At 40.4% G+C, this 22877-nt stretch overlaps 1 protein-coding gene across 2 annotated transcripts in view; it reads right to left on the bottom strand.

Annotated features, from left to right (window-relative positions):
• UGCG (UDP-glucose ceramide glucosyltransferase) overlaps positions 1–22877 on the bottom strand; it is a 66852-nt gene that overhangs the window by 14810 nt on the left and 29165 nt on the right. Inside the window, exons 1-2 of one of the 2 annotated variants that reach the window (XM_029203294.1) lie at positions 21404–21953; positions 2937–3078 (exon numbers count right to left, since the gene is read on the bottom strand). In XM_029203294.1, the coding sequence (XP_029059127.1) occupies positions 2937–3078; positions 21404–21501 (240 nt within the window). In that variant the 5' untranslated portion in view covers positions 21502–21953. Of the gene's footprint in view, positions 1–2936; positions 3079–21403; positions 21954–22877 lie in introns of those variants that run through there. The other variant, XM_029203295.1, reaches the window with a different exon arrangement.

Raw genomic sequence — 22877 nt, 5'->3', positions numbered from 1 at the left:
TTTATTCTTATATTTTTTCCAAGAATTTTTTCCCCCAAGGAATAAATATCAATATAAGGTGGATTTACAAGATATTTAAAGCATAGATGTCTTTCAGGGCACTTAGTATAATAACAGTCTCACCAAAATTTAAACCTAGAAATTCAGACCAAGTGTCAGTAATAAATCTTCTTGCACATGTCTAAAATTAAATGAAATTTTAGAATTTCAGTATGTTATATACATATTTCCAAATGGCCTATATGGTTCCAAATCAAATAACAGAGGAAAGAGTTACATCCAGAACAAAAACGTTTCCATACTTTTATAAAACAATGTTCACATTTGACAAATGGAGAATATTAAAGTGTGCTGGGCCTGGCAGTTACACAAATGTTCATTTCATGACTATATGCCTCCTTGATGACACAAACAACTCGTGTTCACACTCAGATTTGTGCGATTTCAGTGGTTTAACTTCAGTCTCCTGTAGAATTGCCATTGCTTTTGGTCTTTTAAAAAGCAAATATAGTGCGGTGAGATCAACATTTCCTTTTAGATTGCAGGTACTCTGCACTTTTGCTCTGCTTTCTAAATGTTCTTTTTCCACAGCTAACAATTCTTTTGTAATTAGAAAATAAAATTATGAACTAAAAAAGAATGAAAACAATCCCTTGCATATAATGTTATTCATTTTTGTAATGTGTCAAAACAACTTCCTCCTCAACCAAATAAATGTCTTAATGACATAACTTAAGCGGAAAAAGAACTTAAGTGGAAAGAGAACTAAGTGAAAAACTAGAGCTCTGGAGATAATTCCAAACTGTATAAAAAAAAAACTTCATTCAGAAGAAGAAATCAATTATTGATTCATCCCAAATGTTCATAGTTAATGGATACATATGTTCCTGGGGTTATTTTAAGAAACTCTTTAAACTCACACTAACTTCCAAAACCATTTTAAATTCCATGAGTATTATCTCACAAGAGCAGCAACATAAAAATTCCATAACTAAGTTTTAAGAGTGGTTGAATAGGGAAAGGGGAAAGGGTTGGATGATGGTTAAAAAACTGAAATTTGTGAGATTAAGTTTCACAAGGATAAATGCATATGGTTCCACACTATGCTCTGAAATTTATTCATAATCAATGAAAATATTCTTTCATTCACAAAAATAAATTCTCCTTTACATTCACTTATATAAGGTGAGGCTTGAAAAACTTCCATTTTTCTTATTGCTTATTTTACAATTTTTTATTTTATTTATTTATTTATTATTAAATATAAAATAAAATATTTTATTATTTTATTTATTTATAATTATTTTATAAATAAATTTATAAAAAATATATAATTATTTTATATATATTAATATATATTATAAAATATATATATAATTATTTTATTAATTTTACAATTAATTTTGTTTCTCATCCTTCCTGAATTATCAAAGGTCACTTTTTTGCATTTTTAGTTTGAAAAAAAAAATCAAGTACCAATCTTCTTAGTTTTTCTAATTACATATTTAATTTACTGAAGATAATGCATGCATTTGATTCAGATCTCTAAAATTATTAAATATATATACACACACAAAGTAGAAGAAATACATAATTTTCTGCTACAAATTAGCTTCAAATGCCTAGACTCCAAAACTCCAAAAGCAATAATATAGCAACACTAAAAAATAACTGAATGATACTCATGTCTACACACTGAATAAGAGCTGAATTAAGGCTACCATGTCTGTGTCTTCTTCTTCTTAAAAGAAACGAAATAACAGCGTGAAGACCAGTCACCACGAGAGCGTGGTGTGTAGATGTCATCTTCTTTCTCACTACTTGGGCGACATTGTTCTAAAGAAATAGGAAGGAAAGAGTCTCTGACTGGCAAAAACTATGGAAAAACCGAGGCAATGATGGTAAAAACTGAGGAAAGTGAGTGGAGACCACAGAGGGAAAATTAAACTGGACTGAAAATCAAGCAGGTAGAAATTTAGACATATTTTCACAAGTAATCTACCACTGCTAGAACATGCTTTCAAAAGCAGCGTCTCAAATAGGCAATTGAAAAAGTTGCCATAAAACTAAATACAAAAATTAAGGAATATTAAGTTTTCCTAAGAAACTAAAGGGAAGAAATAAAAAGAATACTCCCATCTCAAGAAAACTGAAGTCTCCAAGGAAGGAAGTACATTGAGTTTATAAACAGATTATATAGATAAAAGATATAAGCAATACAATTAGGTATTAAACCCCAGAAAAATCAAGAAATCAAAAATTAGGTGTTTTTTTTTAACATCTTTATTGGAGTTTAATTGCTTTACAATGGTGTGTTAGTTTCTGCTTTATAACAAAGTGAATCAGCTATACATCTACATATGTCCCCATATCTCTTCCCTCTTGTGTCTCCCTCCCTCCCACCCTCCCTATCCCACCCCTCTAGGTGGTCACAGAGCACCGAGCTGATCTCCCTGTGAAAAATCCGGTATTGATGAAGCTCCACCTTACCACTAATTCTAACCCCAAAAGTCAGATTCTCAAGGGGATTTATCATTAGTTCTAGCTGTCCTGCATCCCATTTCTGACCACTGAATATTGCTTTCTCACTTTCACTGTGACTCTCATGGAACAAGATTTTCATACTCAAACTACGGGCCACTTAACACTGTCTGCATTCCAGGAGCTTTATTCAGGGATTTCTAATTCAAGGTTGACATACAGGTAGTTAGAAAAGGAATTTATACCCCTTCCTCAACCCCCCATTTCTGTCCTGTGATGACAACCACAACTACTACTACTACTACTACTACTACTAGAGCATAAATATGATGAAGCCAACACCATCATGCATTTTTAATACCTTCACCTGATACAGTGTCAAAATTTCTAAGTGTTTATTATAAGAAAAAAAAGTATGGTCTAGCCCATTCCTATGAGTACAACACTGTACTCACCTTGGGATAATCCAATTCAAAGAATGTTTCCAAGTTGTTGATTAGGTTAGGATCTATTCCTTTCAGTGGTTTCAGAAGAGACACCCCTGGGAGCTTGCTATATGGCTGTTTGTCTGTTGCCTTCTTGTTTAGGTGTAATCGGCTAAAAAGCAAATGATACATATATTAACGTACATTTCTGGAGGCTATATTAGGGCCAAATCTATATAAAGTATGTATCAAGCTACCGATAAATTACTGAATTTCTTTTTAATTGGCATCTTTCGAAAGGGATATCTGAAAATGAAAGAAAGTAGAACCAGGTAAGCTTCCAGTTGAGGAAAACCAGAACTAAACAGAGTGAATGTTCCAGTGAAGGCTGAAGCGTAAGACTGCTGTTTACTGCTGTACTCTCAGAACCCAGAACAGTGCTAGGCCTGGAGCAGGCATTCAATAAATACCGGCTGAAGAAACAAATGGAATGTTAGCCCACGCATTAACTGCCCTTCCTCCCAAATCGCCATCAAGCTGGCCAAAGAACTATAAACATAGCAGGGAAAAAAAAACAACAACCCTATTTGCACCAGAAAAATATGGAAGAGGAACCAGAAAAATTTGAGAAATTTCTGTAACAAACAGTCCACACAACCACTGATTGAAAGAACTACCAAGCCAGCCTTCCTGGCAAGCAAGAAAATGGGATATCTATCAGAACTCCCAATGCTCACCATCTCAGAATGGCAGGGATGGAATAGAGGGAAATTGAAGGTAAGAAAAAAAATCTCAATGATGACAGAAATGCCTATTACGGACACTAGAAGATATACCAGTGCCACCAAATCACAGATAAGTTGGCCAAGGTTCTCAGCGCTGCTCCATCCCATGGGGAATGAGCTCCTAATGGGGGAAGCCATGCCAATTAGAGAAGAGAGAACGTGCTCCAGTTCATGTCAGGTTGTCAGGATAAAGAGAGGAGATGCCCTTCAGCAGAGTGCTGAAGTTTCTAAAGCAAGTCACCAGAGGCGTCTTCCCTCCTTCTCATTAGCAAGTCTCCAAGCACTCAAGAGTAATTAGAGGCTGGGACAATCACGGGGCCAACCGCAGGATATTTTAAGACACAATTCGTCCACATTTTAACATCTCTGAAATCAATGGCATCTTATAATTGCTGGCAGCCAGATGGCGGCCCGGACTTAATAGCATGAAAACCAACCCTTCTAGAAGATCAAGAAAACGCCAGTATCAATGCATAGTGAAATATACTATTCATCTATGAATGATTTCTGGAAGTACACCAGTACCATCATCCACAGAAGTTAGCCACAGGCTCACTCCCCTAATTAAGGCAGGGGTGTGCTGCAGCAAACATCTCATGTTTCAGATAAGGCCATAAGCAGGGGTCTCCAACCCCCCCCACCCCCCCACCCCGTCCGAGGCCCGTTAGGAACCAGGCGGCACAGCAGGAGGTGAGCAATGGGCAAGTAAAGCTTCATCCACGGCTTCCCATCGCTCGCATTACCGCCTGAACCATTCCCTCCCCCACCCACGATCCATGGAATAATTGTCTTCCACCCGTCCCTGATGCCAAAAAGGTTGGGGACAGCTGCCAGAATCCATCTTTACGGAAAGAAAAGCAGGCTACTACCTACAATGGAAAAATATTTAAACCAACAAAAAATTTAAAGAACAGTGTGGTCTCAATTTTTCATCCATAACATCAAACGCCAGAAAATAATGAGTACCATCTACAGCAGTGCTGTTCAGTGTGGCAGTGGTCCACAAGTTGCTTTTTACTGGCCAATGATGAAAGAAATGGAGAGCAAGCACTTAGAAACTTTTACAGCAGTTTGACATTGCCATGCCATCCAAGCATATGGTCAGTCATTTATTTTCACTGTAGTTTACTAAAGTATCAATCCATGACAGATTGGAAAACTTTTAAAGAACTGATCCTTTGCCACAGATAGTTTGGAAAATATTGATCTACAGAGTTCATCTAGAGGGCTGGAAAGAGGTAAAACCATGATCTAAAATTTATATAACCGCAAATATGACTATTCCATTTCTAACAAAATAGTAGACTAGATGTCTGGAGAAATCCACCCAGTACAGAACATCTAGATTGCCAGAAGGAAAAGTTTATGTTATATATTTAATTGGTTGAAACAGTTATGTATCCACATGGTTCAAATCACTAAAAATATTAAGAGGTTCATATAAAAAAGTCCCCCTGTCACTCCTGTCCCACATCTGTCTTGTTGCCATCACCACCTCCCCAGCATTATTAGTTTCTTACTTATCTTTCCAGAGATTTAAAAAAATGCATATTCAAGCCAAAACATACACACACAAAATTCTTACATAATATTCATAATTTTCTCTCCTCCTTCTTAATACAAGCACACTAAAAGCATGTTTTTAAATATATGACTAAACTGTTAGAAATAAAAGGAAAGCGTCCCAAGTCAGAAATGAGGAGAAACCCCTGAGTGAGTAGTGCTGGAGACAATACTTGCACTGGGACCATCTGTTGGTCCCTAGTGACCTAGAAATGGTGACAAGCCTGAGACAGGAATGATAGTAAATCTGTCTGAAGAACCTTGAATAAATATGGAATCTCTTACAGGCAAAGTAGAAAACTTCTGGACCACAGAGGGAAGATGGGGATGCTGCCTATCTTGGATTCAGTCCGAAGCAAAATGGAACAAAAGCAAAAAGGCTCCCTGGAGAACACCTAACCACGTGGGTTTGGAACCCAGAACGCAAACTATAGGTGTTGCTTGAAAAAAACCTAAGAGATGGAACAAGAGAGACCATCATATGTGACCACAAATATATGAAAAGAACTACACAATGTCTAGAAATGAAAATGGCGGTCACTGACATCAGAAACTCAATAGACAGGTCATAGAGAAGTTGCATACACACAGTTCAAAAGACAACTGGAGAACTGGAATCTAGATCTGAAGAAATTATCCAGAATGCAGCACAGAGAGAATGAGAGGCAACGACACTGAAATCATGAAAGGGTTTGAGACATGGAGGCTAGAATAAGAAGTCAAAATCACAGTAATTTTTATCTACTGGTCCCATTGTATGCTCATTAAGTGCTATTAAACTGTAACAAAACATGCATGTGAGGTGATGACCAATTATGGAAAAACCTAGCCCACTAACACACTGTATTTGGCGAGGCTTTAGATGAAAAACAATGTTAATTTAAACTGTGCTAAACAGTGTAGCGTTGATCCTGTTTTTCCCTTCTTCCCTTTGTCTTCATTAAGACATTTTACTTTAAATGCTAATATAGATATACCTCCTATCCTTTCATATCAAGAATGCAGCATTTTATCAAAGATAGGTTGACCTGCCAAACAACAATGAAGCCCTCTCCAGGTTTACAGTGAAGCGAATTGATGATAAATACTATATCTGAAATTTCTACTCAAAGTCATTATAAGCGCAACTATATCACAGGACCTTTAAAAAAATTCTCATTTGTGCCTCCTCCCAATATCTGTCTATCTATGTATCTAGTCCTCTCCCTCCCTTCCCCCCACCACCTCTCTAACATACAAACACACACACAATTTTCCCTCCACACCCTAAGGGGTCATCTTGTAGTTTGCCCCCTAGCATACAAGTATCCTACTTTGGAGAGTATTGTTTTGACTTATGTAATACAACTGACATAGCCCCTTGCTACAAATTACTTGAAATGCTCATCAAAAAAAAAAAAAAAAAAAAAATCGGGGGCTTCCCTGGTGGCGCAGTTGTTGAGAGTCCGCCTGCCGATGCAGGGGACACGGGTTCGTGCCCCGGTCTGGGAAGATCCCACATGCCGCGGAGCGGCTGGGCTGGTGAGCCATGGCCGCTGAGCCTGTGCTCCGCAACGGGAGAGGCCACAGCAGTGAGAGGCCCGCGTACCACAAAAAAAAAAAAGAATATCCATTAAGTCAACACGCGCACGCACACACACACACAATCACATAGCACTCTGCTGTGCACACAGTGGTGCTCCATAACTACTCACCGTTCCCTTATTGAGCAAATCTATTTTGAGCCCAAATGTACACTAGGCATTATCCTATGCACTGGTGATACCATGATAAACAGACGGACTCCGTACTGTCAAGGAGCTGTGGTTTAACGGGGGAGGTGCCCACATACAGAAGCTCCTCTCCTTTTAAAACTCCTAGAGAGGCCAACAGAGCCATGCTCTAGAGAAAGAATACCTACCTGAACTCTGCCACACAGAAATGATGCCGATGGGTACCTTGGCCATGGCCAGTGTGTTGTAAACTAATTTGTAGTTTTCAAATTATGAACAACAGCCCATTTGCCTGGAGTCTCAGAAGTGGCTTTAATGGTGAAGTCCCCCAGTGGGCCTGTTTCATGAGTGTCTCTGACAGGGTCTTGCAAGGTTTCCTGGTTTCAAAGCAGCTTTTATTTAAGTATATCAGGTCAGGGTTTCTGCATTACCTAGGTGGCATGAACATGAGCTTACTGCCCTGACACCTTGCACAGGATTTCCCGTGGGTGCCCGTTTCCAACCCTACCTTGATCAGGTAACTTGCTTTCTTGCCGGATCCTGGGTACAGCACTTTCTCCTTTTCAGCTGTTATACTGGGAATCCACTTCTACTTTCCCCTCGTGCATTTGGCTTGAAGCCTTGACCTTTTTGTAGGGGAGCCAGGGAGTACTTTTTCTTGATACGTAACCCATATAGTAAAGTCACATGTAAGTACACAGCTCAGTGAATTTTCTCAAAGTGAAATACTCATGGAACCAGTACCCAGCTCAAGAAACAGAGTCTTACCAGAACCCCAGAAGCTCATGAATGTGCCCTTCTACTAACTACCCTCTCCTCAAGGTAACCACATCCTGACTTCAAACACCACAGACTAATTTTGCTGGTTTTAAAATGTATCTAAATGGGACCCCGTAGGACATACTCTTTTGTGTCTGGCTTCTTTTACTTTACACCATGTTTGTGACGGTCATACTTGTTGGTACCGTTAGTTATAGTTCATTCAGTCTCACAACTGTATTAATATACCACACTTTATCTACTTCCTGTTGATGGACTTCTGGGTTGTTTCCAGCTTCAGGTTATCACAAATAGTCTGCGACTTTGTCTCTGACTTTACAGAAGTATAAAAACCCCTGCTTCCCCTCTCTCACACCTCAGGACTTCAACTTTTGGACAATATGAAGAAGCAGGAACTGGATTTACTCTCCCACCTGAAACAAACTAACAAAAAAAGCAGACAAAAAATAGGAAATGTTTTTTAAGATACTGAATATCAGGTAGAGAAGTGATTCCTAAGACATGAAAAATGAATGAGGTGAGTCCTCCAATTGCCTCAGCTTACTGTTCTGAGACAATTTCCAGGCCAGGAGACTCCTGTTTTTTTTTTTTAAACGTTTAGTATACAAAATGCCCACAGGCAGAAATCACAACTTACTGGACCATTCCAGAGCCTCAGAATGTGCATTTTTACAAACATCTCAAATGATTCTGATGCAGGCTAGCGGTGAACCACACTTGAAGACACACTGCAGTAGGCTGTCAAGTCTCTAGGGTCCAACACAATAGCATGTTCACAAGTTTAAAAAATGTTAAATAAATGAAGAGTAAAAAATGGTTGGCTAAATAGAGCTGGAAGGTATGGTTAGTCTAGATGAAAACATGGGAGTCACCCACAGTTTGGTAAGTACATAAGCTCTCCCAGGTGGAGCATGCCATTAGCAGGTGGCCACAAATAAATATACTAATATTACAGAACCAGTAATGCATGAGGGAGACCAAGACTGAGTGACCAGGACAGTAGAAAGAGAGCCAGGAAGAAAGTGAAGTCACAGAAGGGTTTATTTGGCTGGGCTGTTTTCTTTTTGAAAGGGTTCAAGAAAGAAAAACATTGAATGCTGCCGAGAGCACAAGATAAGAACTGAAATGTCCACTGGATTGAAAAGTCCACAGAACTGAAATGTCCACTAGAATGTGTGAACACTGGTGACCTCAGAGTACTCTGGGCAAGGGGCAGGTAGATAAAAATGGTTAAGAAGCAAATGAATGAGAGGTGAGCTGTGATAACAGTGAATAAACACTAGTTTCTCCTGCAACCTGACAGTGAAAAAGAGCCAAAGAGTAACTAGATGGAGAAGCGTTTTTCAGTTTAATTTTTAATTATTTTTAGTTTTTAATCCTTGAGTATATATGGTCAGGGGAAAGAGCTAGTCAAAAGGTAAATAGAGAAAAAATAAAAATAATTAATGGCATGATAGGATCCACAGTGCGAAGTAGGAGTGAAGGTAATGTGACAAGAATGAAGGTAAAATGGTGAAGATTTAGAAGAGGTGCTGCCAGTCATGGGTGTCAGAGCTATAAACAGAAACAAAGTATTGCCAGATACCAGTGTAGGCTTAGCTGAGATTTGAGACCATGAATGTGTAGTAGTACCAATCCACGTGGCCGCGTGATTACCTCTGCAAGATTCTGAAAGTTGAGAAGCTGTAAATTATGAGATGGATACAGGATAACAGGGCAGACTGATGATATGAGGGAAGGGGCAAGATAACGAAGTGATGAATTGTAATGGAGAATTAAGTGAAACCAAGAGGTAAGCGGGTAGAGGCCACACCTGTGGATAAATTGCCTAGAGCTGCTGTTCTCAGCCTTGACTGTACATGAAAATCACCTAGGGAGTTTTTTTTTTTGAAAATTCCTGATGCCCCGACCAAATAAATCTGAATCTCCTGAATTGAGACCCAGGTAGCAGCATGCTTTTTTTTAAAAAAAAAAAAAAACAAAACCTTCCCAGTGACTCCAAAGTGCAAAGTTGAGACCCACGGACCTAGGAAGGCTAGATTACTGTAAGAACAGAAGAGGGCTGAGATGGAAACTCTCAGAAAGGTCAGCAGTTATGGGATGGACAGAAAACAAGGAGCCTGTAAGGAGCCATACAAGTGGCAAGAGAATGGGGAAGGGCTGTAGAAGAGAGAAAGTAGGGGCTCTCTCCCTAGTGATCTAAATGTTGCCAGTTATCAGAAACTTAAGATTCATAGCAACTGGAGAAATTCCCATACAGATTACCCTATCCGTATGGACTACTTCTGGGGTTATTTTTAGGTTATCACTGGCAGTGTATATAGCATACTGGTTTAAGAGCCAGGGCTGGAGGGCAACTGTCTGGATTTCTGTACCAGCTTCACAGCTAACTAGCTGTGTATCCTTGGGCAAGGTACTTGTTTATCTCAAGTTGTTGTTGTTGTTGTTGTTTAAAGTGTGAATAACAGTACCTACCTCATAAAGTATTGATAGTTGTGAGAAATAGATGAGATGAAGCCACAAAGTAAACATTCAGTGATAGCTATCACTGGTAATTTTTTTCAAAAACTGCTAATTTTAAGGACATTTTCCACTAAATGTAACTTCTCTGAATTACCAGTTCTGATGAGAGATTTAGAGATATCAAACATTGATGCGACATATAAACAAAAAGGAAGGACTGGAAATTCATAGATTTAAAGATTATTTCATATATATTTGAAGATTAGGGGGCTTCCCTGGTGGCGCAGTGGTTGAGAGTCCGCCTGCCGATGCAGGGGACACGGGTTCATGCCCCGGTCCGGGAGGATCCCACATGCCATGGAGCGGCTGGGCCCGTGAGCCATGGCCGCTGAGGCTGAGCGTCGGGAGCCTGTGCTCCGCAATGGGAGAAGCCATACAATGAGGGGCCCACGTACCGCGAAAAAAAAAAAAAAGATTAGACCATTATGTTGGTTTTCTTTTTTTTCTTTTTAACATCTATATTGGAGTATAATTGCTTTACAATGTCGTTAGTTTCTGCCGTATAACAAAGTAAATCAGCTATACATATACATATATCCCCATATCCCCTTCCTCTTGTGTCTCCCTCTCACCCTCCCTATCCCACCCCTCTAGGTGGTCACAAAGCTTGGTTTTCTTTTTAAACATAAAGTCAACTCTTATGTATTAAGAAAGATTAAAGGGGGAAAAGTCTCAAATCATGGTTAAAACAGAATAAGTCAAAATATGGGATAAAACATTTAATGTAAAGTTTAAATTATATCCAGTATTTAAGCTAAAATTGTATTCAAGGTTTAAATTACACTCAAAATTTAGGAACCAATTTAAAGTTCTATAGGCGTCATCCAAAAGATGATTGTATAAAAACAATGCAAGTATGAGAGTGAGACGCATTAAATGCCACAAATTATTATTGCCCAAAAATGACCTGTTACTGTTTTATTAGGTGAGCTCTCCTTTAAGACTATTAAATGGGTTCTCAGTTGGGCAGAGGTGCTGCATAGTCCTGGCTTCTCGAAATCCCTCCATCCTCAGAGCCTGGCTCAAAGTGTTAGATTCTGTAGCCACATGAATCCCCCCCTTCCCTTGGCTCTGCTGGAGGGAGAGACTGTCACCCTCAGAGCTGAGAGGCAGAGGCAAGATAATTGCCACAATGCTGCACGTACAATGTACAAAGCAACTACTGGTTACTATGTAATTCAATCAATACCACCATCTCTCATGAAGATATTTTCAGGCATTCCAAAGTGGCCAGTATTCTGTTTTGTTGACCATTAAATCACCACACCTAACACAGTCCCCAAAGCAAAGACTACAATGCAGCCTTCCTCCCGGGGGTCCAGGCCTGAGTGAAAGCCCCTCCCCGCAGCCCCTAATACCCGGCAAGCTCTCAGTCAGTGGCAGCATGTCCAGGCACCAGGACCAGCAGATCCACAGTCTGGGATTTTAATACTTTTCTTAGTTCTCTTGAAACAGAATCTCCCCATCTAACATGTATGTCCATTTGATTTTCAGAAATTTGATTTTATTACATTTTCAGGAACACATTAGGTAAAAGAGGAATGAACCTCTTATATACTAGCCAATGGTTTTGATTGGCTTCATTTTTGAAGAATAAAATGATCCTGAAACTAAGGGAGCAACTGGGGAAGACAAGAAAGCGGGGTAAATTTTCAATACGTCTCATTTTCCCAAGGAATTATTTCTAAATTACACTTGAAGTTGAGAGCTGGAGTCAAAAGAAAAAAAGAAAATCGAATTCATGTAATTAAGGCATGTCACTGTCAAAGACAGGGAGGGGCAGATGCTCACAGCAAGCTGCCGCAGGGCTGTACCCGCCAGCTGCAAGGACAGGGAACAGAAGGGTAGGTACCATCTGAGGCGCTTTCTCAGAGTAAGAGTCACTTCAGTCTAAAAGGCCACGAGAGATGAATCACGAGCAAGAAAGACAGGCCTTCAGGGTCCTGCTTTCCATTGTGAGCCAGAAGGACATCTATTCAGGGAACACTTCAAAGAACTCCAAGGGATGCTAAGGAGTATTCCGGAATATTCTGCTGGGCTTTATGGCTGCTTTGGCCTGATGAATCTTCATGGCCTCTCTGCCTAAGGGTTTTCAACTTGTGAGCTGATAGGATGGCCTTGTTTTTCCTCGTTGATTTTTCTTTCCTAACATCTCAGTCTCTAAAATTGTTACTGTCCTTTCCATCATTTTAGTTGTTTTATCTTTCATATCTTTTAGTCTCCCCTCTGCCCCTACTCAACAGTTTATTTAATGGTTTGCACCATTTTAAAATGACTGATTGTACAGTTTTGTATTCGAATTGAGTTTTGAGTGGCAGGGGGGCCTGGAATGAAGGGAAACTTCTGGGAGAGGGCTGGCTGTGCTCGTCCCCTTCTGTCAGCCCCTTGCAGCAACCTTAAGACAGCGCTACACCTCCCAAAAGTGAGGCACAAGAATCTCCCTAGAAGCTTCTAAGGGAGAAGATGGATTCCTTGAGGGCAAAGTTCACCTTGCTTAACAGTCCCAGACTGTGCTGTGCAATTCAGCTGAACCAACTTATCTGACATTAGGAATTTTCTCCTCTGCTCCATGCCATCAAGGTTGTTAATGTTTCATGTAAAATTAAGTTGATTGCTTGATCAGCAGATCCCCTACTTCATATAGTCCATGCCAGCAATTCCCAATGATAAAAGCCTTCTGTTGTTGTTGTTAGCTATGATTGTGCCCTGGAAGGCTGTTACTGTGTTTAATAATCAGTATGTGTCATGACTAATGTTACTTCCATATCGCATTTATCTTGTCAAAAATGGTACTGCAGCAAAATGGGCTTCATCGGCAACACAAAGCATACCTGGTGCAACATTAACTTTGTAGACACAAGATTCCCCAAAGGACACAGAACAACCAATAGTGAGTTAGCTTTATAGGAAAACACAAACTATTTCCAATGGACAACGGACTTGTACACTACAAAACACAAAAGATTCCATCACCATAAAAAACAAAGAGGAGATCTTTATTAATTTTGCTCCCCCTCCCTCCCCAAAAAACTCCACTCACTCACCCTTTGGTGACAAGAGTCAGCCCTAGTGTATGGGAAATAAGTAGATCAAGGTATTTTGCTAACAGCAACTAATGGCTTTGCAATTTCCCAAAGGGCAGATCTAAGTGTAAAGATTATGATGGCACGACAGGTATTCCCTTTGGAAAACCGTGGGGGGAAGATTCAAATCTAACAAATAATTTGTGGGTTATTACGTTATTGATACGGCCCTGTTTCTATTTGAACCATGATTAGTTAGAAATAGTGAGATAAAGATTCCATTTGGTCCAATTAATTTCATTAAAGACCATGGCCACTGAATGCATCCCAAATTCTGTCCATCTACCTCAAATCACAATGGCCAAATGACACTAAGTTAATGAGTGAGCAAGAATCCCACCATTACTACTGGAAAAAATTCAAAGATCATTCATTCGACATGCAATAATTGAGTGCCAAGTAGCACTGAAGATACAATAGTAATACACCTCCTTAAGGCAAGGATATACAATGGAGAAAAGACAGTCTCTTCAATAAGTGGTGCTGGGAAAACTGGACAGCTACATGTAAAAGAATGAAATTAGAACACTCCCTAACACCATACACTAAAGTAAACTCAAAATGGATTAAAGACCTAAATGTAAGACTGGACACTATAAAACTCTTAGAGGAAAACATAGGCAGAACACTCTCTGACATAAATCACAGCAAGATCTTTTTTGATCCACCTTGTAGAGTAATAGAAATAAAAACAAAAATAAACAAATGGGACCTAATGAAACTTAAAAGCTTTTGCACAGCAAAGGAAACTATAATCAAGAAGAAAAGACAACCCTCAGAGTGGGAGAAAATATTTGCAAAAGAATCTACGGACAGTGGATTAATCTCCAAATATATAAACAGCTCATGCAGGTCAATATTAAAAAAACAAACAACCCAATCAAAAAATGGGCAGAAGACCTAAATAGACATTTCTCCAAAGAAGACATACAGATGGCCAAGAAGCACATGAAAAGCTGCTCAACATCACTAATTATTAGAGAAATGCAAATCAAAACTACAATGAGGTATCACCTCACACCGGTTAGAATGGGCATCATCAGAAAATCTGCAAATAAATGCTGGAGAGGGTGTGGAGAAAAGGGTGCCCTCTTGCACTGTTGCTGGGAATGTAAATTGATACAGCAGCTATGGAGAACAGTATGGAGGCCCCCTAAAAAACTAAAAATAGAATTACCATATGACCCAGCAATCCCACTACTGGGCATATACCCAGACAAAACCATAATTCAAAAAGACACATGCTGCGACTTCCCTGGTGGTACAGTGGTTAATAATCTGCCTGCCAATGCAGGCGACATGGGTTCGAGCCTTGGACGGGAAGATCCTACATGCTGCAGAGCAACTAAGCCCTTGCACCACGACTACTGAGCCTGTGCTCTAGAGCCCGCGTGCCACAACTACTGAAGCCTGCGCACCTAGAGCCCACGCTCTGCAACAAGAGAAGCCACCGCAATGAGAAGCCTGTGCACCGCAACAAAGAGTAGCCCCCGCTCACCACAACTAGAGAAAGCCTGCACACAGCAACAAAGACCCAACTCAGCCAAAAATAAATTAATTAATTAAAAAAAAAAAGACACATGCACCCCAGTGTTCACTGCAGCACTATTTACAATAGCCAGGTCATGGAAGCAACCTAAATGCCCATCAACAGACAAATGGATAAAGAAGATGTGGTACATATATACAATGGAATATTACTCAGCCATAAAAAGGAATGAAATTGGGTCATTTGTAGAGACGTGGATGGATCCAGAGACTGTCATACAGAGTGAAGTAAGTCAGAAAGAGAAAAATATCGTATATTAACGCATATATGTGGAATGTAGAAAAATGGTGCAGATGAACCGGTTTGCAAGGCAGAAATAGAGACACAGATGTAGAGAACAAACATAGATACCAAGGGGGGAGAGTGAGGGCAGGTGGTGGGGGTGGTGGGATGAATTGGGAGATTGGGATTGACATATATACACTACTGTGTATAAAATAGATAACTAATAAGAATATGCTGTATAAAAAATAAATAAACATGTAAAAAAAAAAAGACGCCTCCTTACCCTCAAAAGCTTATAATCTAAGTGGGGAAAGAGACGACGGAACACCTATTTGTTTAGATGGGTAAGTTCAAGATACTGTGGAAGGACATAGAGGGGGTGCCAATTCCAATAAAGAGCTAAAGTCGACAATGACTTGAATGAGTAGGAGTTAGTAAAACAAAAAGGAAGGAGGGAGAGAAGGGGAAGAAAAGGAAGGAAAGAGAATTCTAAAGAAAATGACATTGCATATTGAAGGAAGGCCAGTAATTCAGTGTTGCTGGAGAAACAGGCACAGGGGATGGCTCAGCTCCTACAGAACTATACATGTCTTGTTAAGGAATTTGAATTTTAACCTGAAGGCAGTGGGGCACCATGGTAAGATTTTAAGCACATGATCCAAGATTACTGCACCAGAAAGATTAGGTTACAATAAGAAAAATAAAGTAGATAAGGAGTAAAGCTGTAGGTAAAGATACCAGAGAGTAGAGAGAGTTCAATAATCTAGGGCAGAGATAACGTGTACTGAACTAATAATGTAGGTAGGAAAAGGGAGGAATGATGAATCAAGAGAATCATCACTAAATATTAAAACTGAATTACAATTTCCTTTTTGCTTTTTAAAGCTATCACAATATAGTCCAATTCTGTATCCACCCCAGGCTCAGGTTCAAGGGGCTCAATTGCCTTATTCGTGCACCCAAAAGTGGTTCTGGTAGCAATGACCCTGACTGATCAACATCTGTCCAAAGTCCAAGTGCATCCTCAGGAATAAACCCAGAAAATAAGCTCTCAATTTACATTCTACTAAGGCTCAGAACATCAATGTATTAATGAATTTAAGGCAAAAAAAAATCATATTATCTAAAAATAATATTTGAAATGCTAAAATTCACATTAAAAACACAATTACTTTCTAACAGGAAGTTTATCATAGTTATCCTGATACAGTGAGTATTTAAACTCCATTCAAAAGCTGTGCAGCAGGTATAAAAGTTGTTATACTAGAAAAATTAGGAAAGGCAGAATTAACTTGAGAAAAAGTCTTCAGGAAAAGGACCTCTGCTTTAGTAGAGGGCAGTTAATATTTATGGATACAAGAAGTATTTCCACCATACCCTGGCACCTCCAGTCAATTAATAGAAAAGATAAAGCCTATCACCAAACATTAGGATACCATGTGTAGAGGGGAAAAAATGATAAATCCAAGGAGGGAGAGCGATGGGGGAGTGAGAGGAGAAAAAAGCAAGGTGTCTTGCTTAGATACTCTTATCTAGCAGTATGGCTCCTAATGGCTAAACAGGGAAGAAAACAGCAGCCCCCAAGCTATCAAACCACACTAGCTCTCAGAAAAGGAAAAAAATCCATAAAGATCACTTAACCAACTCTGCCTACAGAGGATATAATCATTAGTGTTTTTGTTGTTGTTGTGTTTTGTTTTGTTTTAGGAAAAATAATCTTCAAAATAAGAGCCCTGAATTTCAAATGCTCTAATCTGAATGTTATCTTTAACATTATAGGGGAATTCCCTGGTGGTCCAGTGGTTAGGAGTCTTCACTTTCACTACCACGGGACTGGGGTTCAATCCCTGGTCAGGGAACTAAGATCCCGCAAGCCATGGGGGGGCGAGGGGGAGACATTATAGGCAAAATCCCACAAATGTCTGCCATCTAAAATATGTTATGAAATGATTAGGCATCAGTCGATACTAAATCTGGAAAGGAGCAAAGCAGTAGGTAGAGATACCAGTGAGCAGAAAATATTGAAAATAATGGTTCTCTAGTTTATAAATCATCTCAATTTTTTAAATTGTAGGCATATAGGAATTGTAAGATATTTATGAAATTGGAGCAAAAAATTTCATTGAACAATTGTTCACTGTATTAATTACATTCAACTCCATTTTTAAAATACAGTCCAATACTTAGCTCTTTATCTCATTTTAAGAAGTTACAATACAATAGAACATTGAATCTAAATTAACTAGATACCATTACACACTGTATTTAATTTTTAAAAAATAATCACTGGTTTTAAAAAAGAATGTTTTATCGTTTTTCTCAGCAATTTTACTACAATGTTTGTATTACTTAAACATTTGTAAACATTAGTAGCTCACAGATTATGCTCCTTAATCTGATGACCAGATATGGAGCCATATAAGGTTTTGAAAATAGGCTCCAATTCCACCAGTTGCAGGCACAAGGTTTTAGGAGAGGACCAATATATGATTATTTTATTTATACTTTACCTCACTTAAAAAGGATTTGAGAGGACACAGAACACCTGTTCAGAAAATATATTCTTCAATAAAATACAGAATGCTTAGCACAATATTTTAACCAAAATATCATTGCCAATGTTCTTTAACCTTGCTTGTCAAAATGTGGAGATTATCAAATTTGCAATTTTACTAAATACAGAAGAGAGGAGAGGACAAAACCTTAGGGCTCTGCTTGAAAACAACTCATTAAATTGGGAAGTATCTTTACTTCAGTAAGAAGGGAATCAAATCCAACATGTAAATAATTTTGATGGTGGGATGAGATGAAAGGAACTTAATTTTTTAAAAGGCAAGATTTAATTTATACATAAATTAAGCTGTTGATTATTTACTTTATGTTCAGTTATCCATTTCAGAAAGATAGAAGATTCCTACTCATCTGTTATAAACTAATTGCATTTTCTCTATTCTATTTTCACATAACTTTTCTGAATCCTGTTACTGTCAATATAAAAGGTAACTCTATGGGGCATTGGAAAAGAAATACAAAGACTCTACAGTATCTTAACTAAGCTAAAGTTTGTACTAGTCTCAAAAACTAGAAGTATTTTAAGTAAAAAAGTATTTAAGAAAATTCTGCTTTTTATCATGAAGCACAAAATAACTTAAAACTATTCTGGAGTTGTCACAGTCTAAGAGTATAAACTTCCCCAGATGGTTATTTGAAGTATTAAGCTACATCACCAGTGTGAAAGAAGTGCGGCTTTATCATTATGTATACATCATAGAGGGAAGGGGATCCATCACGGTCCTATGTTGAAAGAAGTCAACTTTCTTCAAATCAAGCTGTGAATTTAACAATTCCAATTTAAATACAAGATTACTTAGAGTCTGAAAAAAAAAAAGGTTCTAAAGTTCATTTTAAAATAAAAGTGTATAAAAAGTTAAAATTTGCATAAGAATAAGGAGGGGCTGGCCTCGCCAGTAATATGGTAATAAAGGTAATAATACTTCATTCATTAAAACAGTGGATACTGGTACACTTTGTAAGGGTAAAGTGTAAAAAAAGAATCTAAGAAAACTCAAAATACTAAAAAACATACTTACTATATAATAGTTGGGGGAAATGGAGAAGATAAAAAATTTTACCAGTCAGGAAAAAAAAAAAAAAAGACTTGACTACCTAAAACACACAGGTACACACTTTTTCTCCATGTTAAATACATGTACAAAGTTGAAAGACAAAACAAAACAAAAACAAGACAAAACAAAAAAAAAAACAAGGTGGGCAAAAACTGCAACATATCACAGAAGAACAATCTTCCTATTAAAAAGATTAACACAGCAATACATTGCAGCACAGGTAAAAGACTGAGTATGAAATTTACAACTAAATGTAACTAGTATTAAATATATGAAAAACATTCAATGGAACTAGTAATTAAAGAAATGAAAATAAAAAACAGAAAACAGTAAAAAGCCTGATACTTAGTAAGGGGAAATGGGGACCATCATACAATGTTACAAGGACTATGAATAGCTACAACCTTCCTATAGGGCAATATGTAACAAAGTTTAAAATGTGCACCACTTCTGGCCCAATAATTCCTCTTTCAGAATGTAAACTAAGGAGATCATCTCTCAAAGATGTAAGCATATGAATTCATCACCATGTTGTTTGTAATCTTGACAAATTGAAAATAAACTAAATGCCCATCAATAATAACAATGAATACATATTAGTACCTCATAAACAAAAATGTCATGCATCTATTAAAAATGATGGAGAGATCATAAATTTATTTTATTTTTTAAATTATTTATTTATTTTTTGGCTGCGTTGGTCTTTGTTGCAGTGCACGGGCTTCTCACTGAGGTGGCTTGTTGCGGAGCACAGGCTATAGGTGCGTGAGCTTCAGTAGTTGTGGCACGCAGGCTCAGTAGTTGTGGCTCACGGGGTCTAGAGCGCAAGCTCAGTAGTTGTGGCACATGGGCTTAGTTGCTCTACGGCATGTGGGATCTTCCCCAACCAGGGCTCGAATCCATGTCCCCTGCATTGGCAGGCTGATTCTTAACTACTGCGCCACCAGGGAAGTCCCTCATACATTTATTGACATGAGAAAATTACTCAAGATATTTTACATGGACGCTCCATGTGAGCAGGGGCCCTGGATGTATTGTTCTTCAATCTTATTTCTAGCACCTAGAACAGTGCCTTGTATACACAAAAGAGCTTCCCAGAAAGTATTTATTAAATAGATGAATTTTGAGGCTGGTGAAAGAACAACCATAATATGGTTCCTTTCTCTCTCCCTCCTTACCTCCCTCCCTTCCTTTCCCTCCCCCCACAGAAATATAATTGGAAGGATAGTCACAAAAGGTTGACAGGTAATGGAGTTTTGGTGTGTGTGTTGAACTTTCTTCTTTCTTCCTCTCCGTACTGTCTAAATGCTCTATATAGTAAGCATGTCTTATTTTTATGATTGGAAAAAGTGACAGAATTGTTTTTTAAGAACTCATATATTTAAAATGAACTCCAGAATGTTCACAAACTCCAAAACCTAAGATCAACAGTGTCCAAGAAGCATTTTTCTTTAATCTTCAAAGAAATATCAGTATGCCTTGTACAATGTAGCATCCTTCTCCAGTACCAGGAAATGCCACACTATACTAATAAAATGCAGCATTTCCAAAAGGAAAAAGCACACTTTTTCTGTAGTGAAAAGGAAAAAAAACTATAAGTAATTAATTTCTTAAAGTTCTCCCCTCTCTTCTACTAACATATACCCTATTCTAATGGGTGGTAAAGATCACTATGCACCATCATCTTTTGGGGAGGCTAAAAATCCAGTGAATCCAAGAGTAATGCGCTCTATGCCAATTCTTTCATATCCTCATGAAGGCTTCCTTCATTTTAAAGACATTTGAACAACTGAAATATCAAAAGCAGCTACACACTCTATGGCATATTCATCCATTACCCGGGTTTATTTTATTCATAGTCTTTATCACTATCTGAAATAACCTTATTCGGAATTTTATTATCTGTCTCTCCCTTCTGGAATGTAAGATCTTTGAGGACAGGAATTCTGTCGTGCTCGTCACTGTGTCCCCAGTGAAAGGCATCTAATGAAAAGGTGGGGGGGGGCACATCTAAACAAGGTAATAAATAAGGAATTGGGGAAAAAAAAAAAAAGGAAAGAAAACCACACTGAAATGTACAAGCTGACATGACTCAAGGCTACAACGCCAGCTCTGACATTTGGTGGACATTTTTCAAGGTGGACAGGTGCTTCACACCTATCTAAGGACACAGAGTTCTTCCAGGAAGAAGAAAATCCACAGGGAGGTCTCCAGGTGGCTGTGTGCAGCTCACCGAAGGGTGAAAACGATCATCACCATAATAGAAACGTGGCCCAGGTCGAGGGAAAAAAACCAAAACAAAACACAATACACCATACATCTTGGCCCAGATGAAAAATCACACGAATCCCCAACACAATCAAACCAAGCAAGCAACCTTCCGCCTGACACGTAAAAAGAGCATAGTCTCCCTTCCCCTGGCTGTGCAGTTGCCTGAAGCCCAGCCATCCCCTCACTCGCCACTTTTCTCTTCCAATGAACCCCCCGCCCCAGCTGATGCACAGGGAGAGGGAATGGGAGGAAGAGTCTGAGAATTAGCTTTCTCCACCCTCATCCGATCCCAATCCCCTCCAAAGCGAAATTCCTCCCACCCTCGCCTGTCCCCAGGCCTCGACCCCCGCCACGGGATCCTCCAGCTGCCCCTCACTCACGTGTAGATGATGGCCATGAAATGCATCAGCCACAGCACCAAGAAGAGGACGAACCCGAAGACGGCCATTCCCTCCAGGGCCAGGTCCAGCAGCGCCATCCCCCGGCCTGGCCCGCTCCGGCCGCCGCAGCGGACAGCGCTCCCGAAGAGGACAGGGTGGGCGCCCGGCGCGGGGTCGCAGAAGTGGAGAGAAAGGTGGCGAGAGGAAGGGGCGGAGGGGGGTGGGGGCGGAGGGGGCGGGCAGGGCCTGCGCGCCCCCGCCCGCGCGCACTCGCTCGCGCGCTGGCCTGGGCGCGCTCGCGGATGCAGGCGTTGCGGTGGCCGGACGCAGTGGGCAGGGCGGCCGTGGCCCCGCGCTCCGGCTCGCCTCTCCACCCCCTCGCGGCCGCCGGCCGGACCCCAAACGCCTGCGCCGCCGCCGCCGCCGCCCCGCCGCCTAGCCGCCTCCCCGCCGCCTCGCCGCCGGGCTCCGGGCAGCGCAGCTCCGTGCCCTCCTTTGCAGCCGCAACTCCGCGTACTAATCGAAACCGCCGGCTTGTGCCCAGACTCCTCGGCGCACCCAGCCCGGCCCCGCCCCGCCCCGCCCCGCCCCGCCCCGCCCCGCCCCGGCCCTCCGGAACCGCGGCCTCCCCCCCCGCCTCCGAGGGGCGGTGCGCGCCGCTCCTCTCCGCCCACCCTGCCGCCCTCGCGCCGGTGGCGTCACTGTCGTGAGCGCGCCCCTGGGAGACTTCTCCCCAGGACGCAGGCAGGGTTTTCCACCACCTCCGGGCTCAGGCCTCCGCCCACCTCTCAGTGACCGGCGGAGGCTACCCGGGCGGCCAGCACTGCAGCCCTGGGCCGGCCTCCGTCGGCGGAGCGGGTCCGTGTATCCAACTCGGAGAACACTTTCCCTTTGTCCGGTTCTGGTGTTCCAGGGCGCCCCAGGAAAAGACCTGGGGTTCCAGGCAGACCCCGAGTTGTCTCGCAGTCCAACTTCCAACGCTGGTTTCGCAGCCGCTGCGCCGGGCATTACTCGGAGCGGCTCAGGCCCTCCTCCAAGACACGTTCCTGGGCGCCAGGGTGTCCCATGGCCTTCTTCCCTCGCTGGTTCTAATGCTGTGGAGTCTTGGATCACAACGGACCGAGAGTAAAATAATCTCCTTGTGCTTCGCAGATCTCTAAGCACCTTAGAGGCAGCGTGTAACATAAAAGAAATTCTCAAACTCAGAATGTAAAGAATCAGTTAATACTGAAGTCCTCAAAGACTACTCCTGCCCAATACTGTAGCCATAGGGGGGTACTGAGCGCTTGAAATGTGGCTGGTAGGAATTGAGATGTATTGCGAATGTAAATCATACAGCTGATATCGAAGACCACCTCATTTATTTTATATTGATTACATGTTGAAACAATATTTTGATATACTGAGTTAAATTATTTAAATTATTTCACTGTCTTTGCTGTTGTTTTACTTTTTAAATTTGGTTAGCTACTAG

Source organism: Monodon monoceros, unplaced genomic scaffold, assembly GCF_005190385.1.
Source record: "Monodon monoceros isolate NGI ecotype Baffin Bay Population unplaced genomic scaffold, NGI_Narwhal_1 Super_Scaffold_5, whole genome shotgun sequence".
NCBI classification, from domain to species: domain Eukaryota; kingdom Metazoa; phylum Chordata; class Mammalia; order Artiodactyla; family Monodontidae; genus Monodon; species Monodon monoceros.
This window is presented reverse-complemented; position numbering and strand designations above follow the sequence as displayed.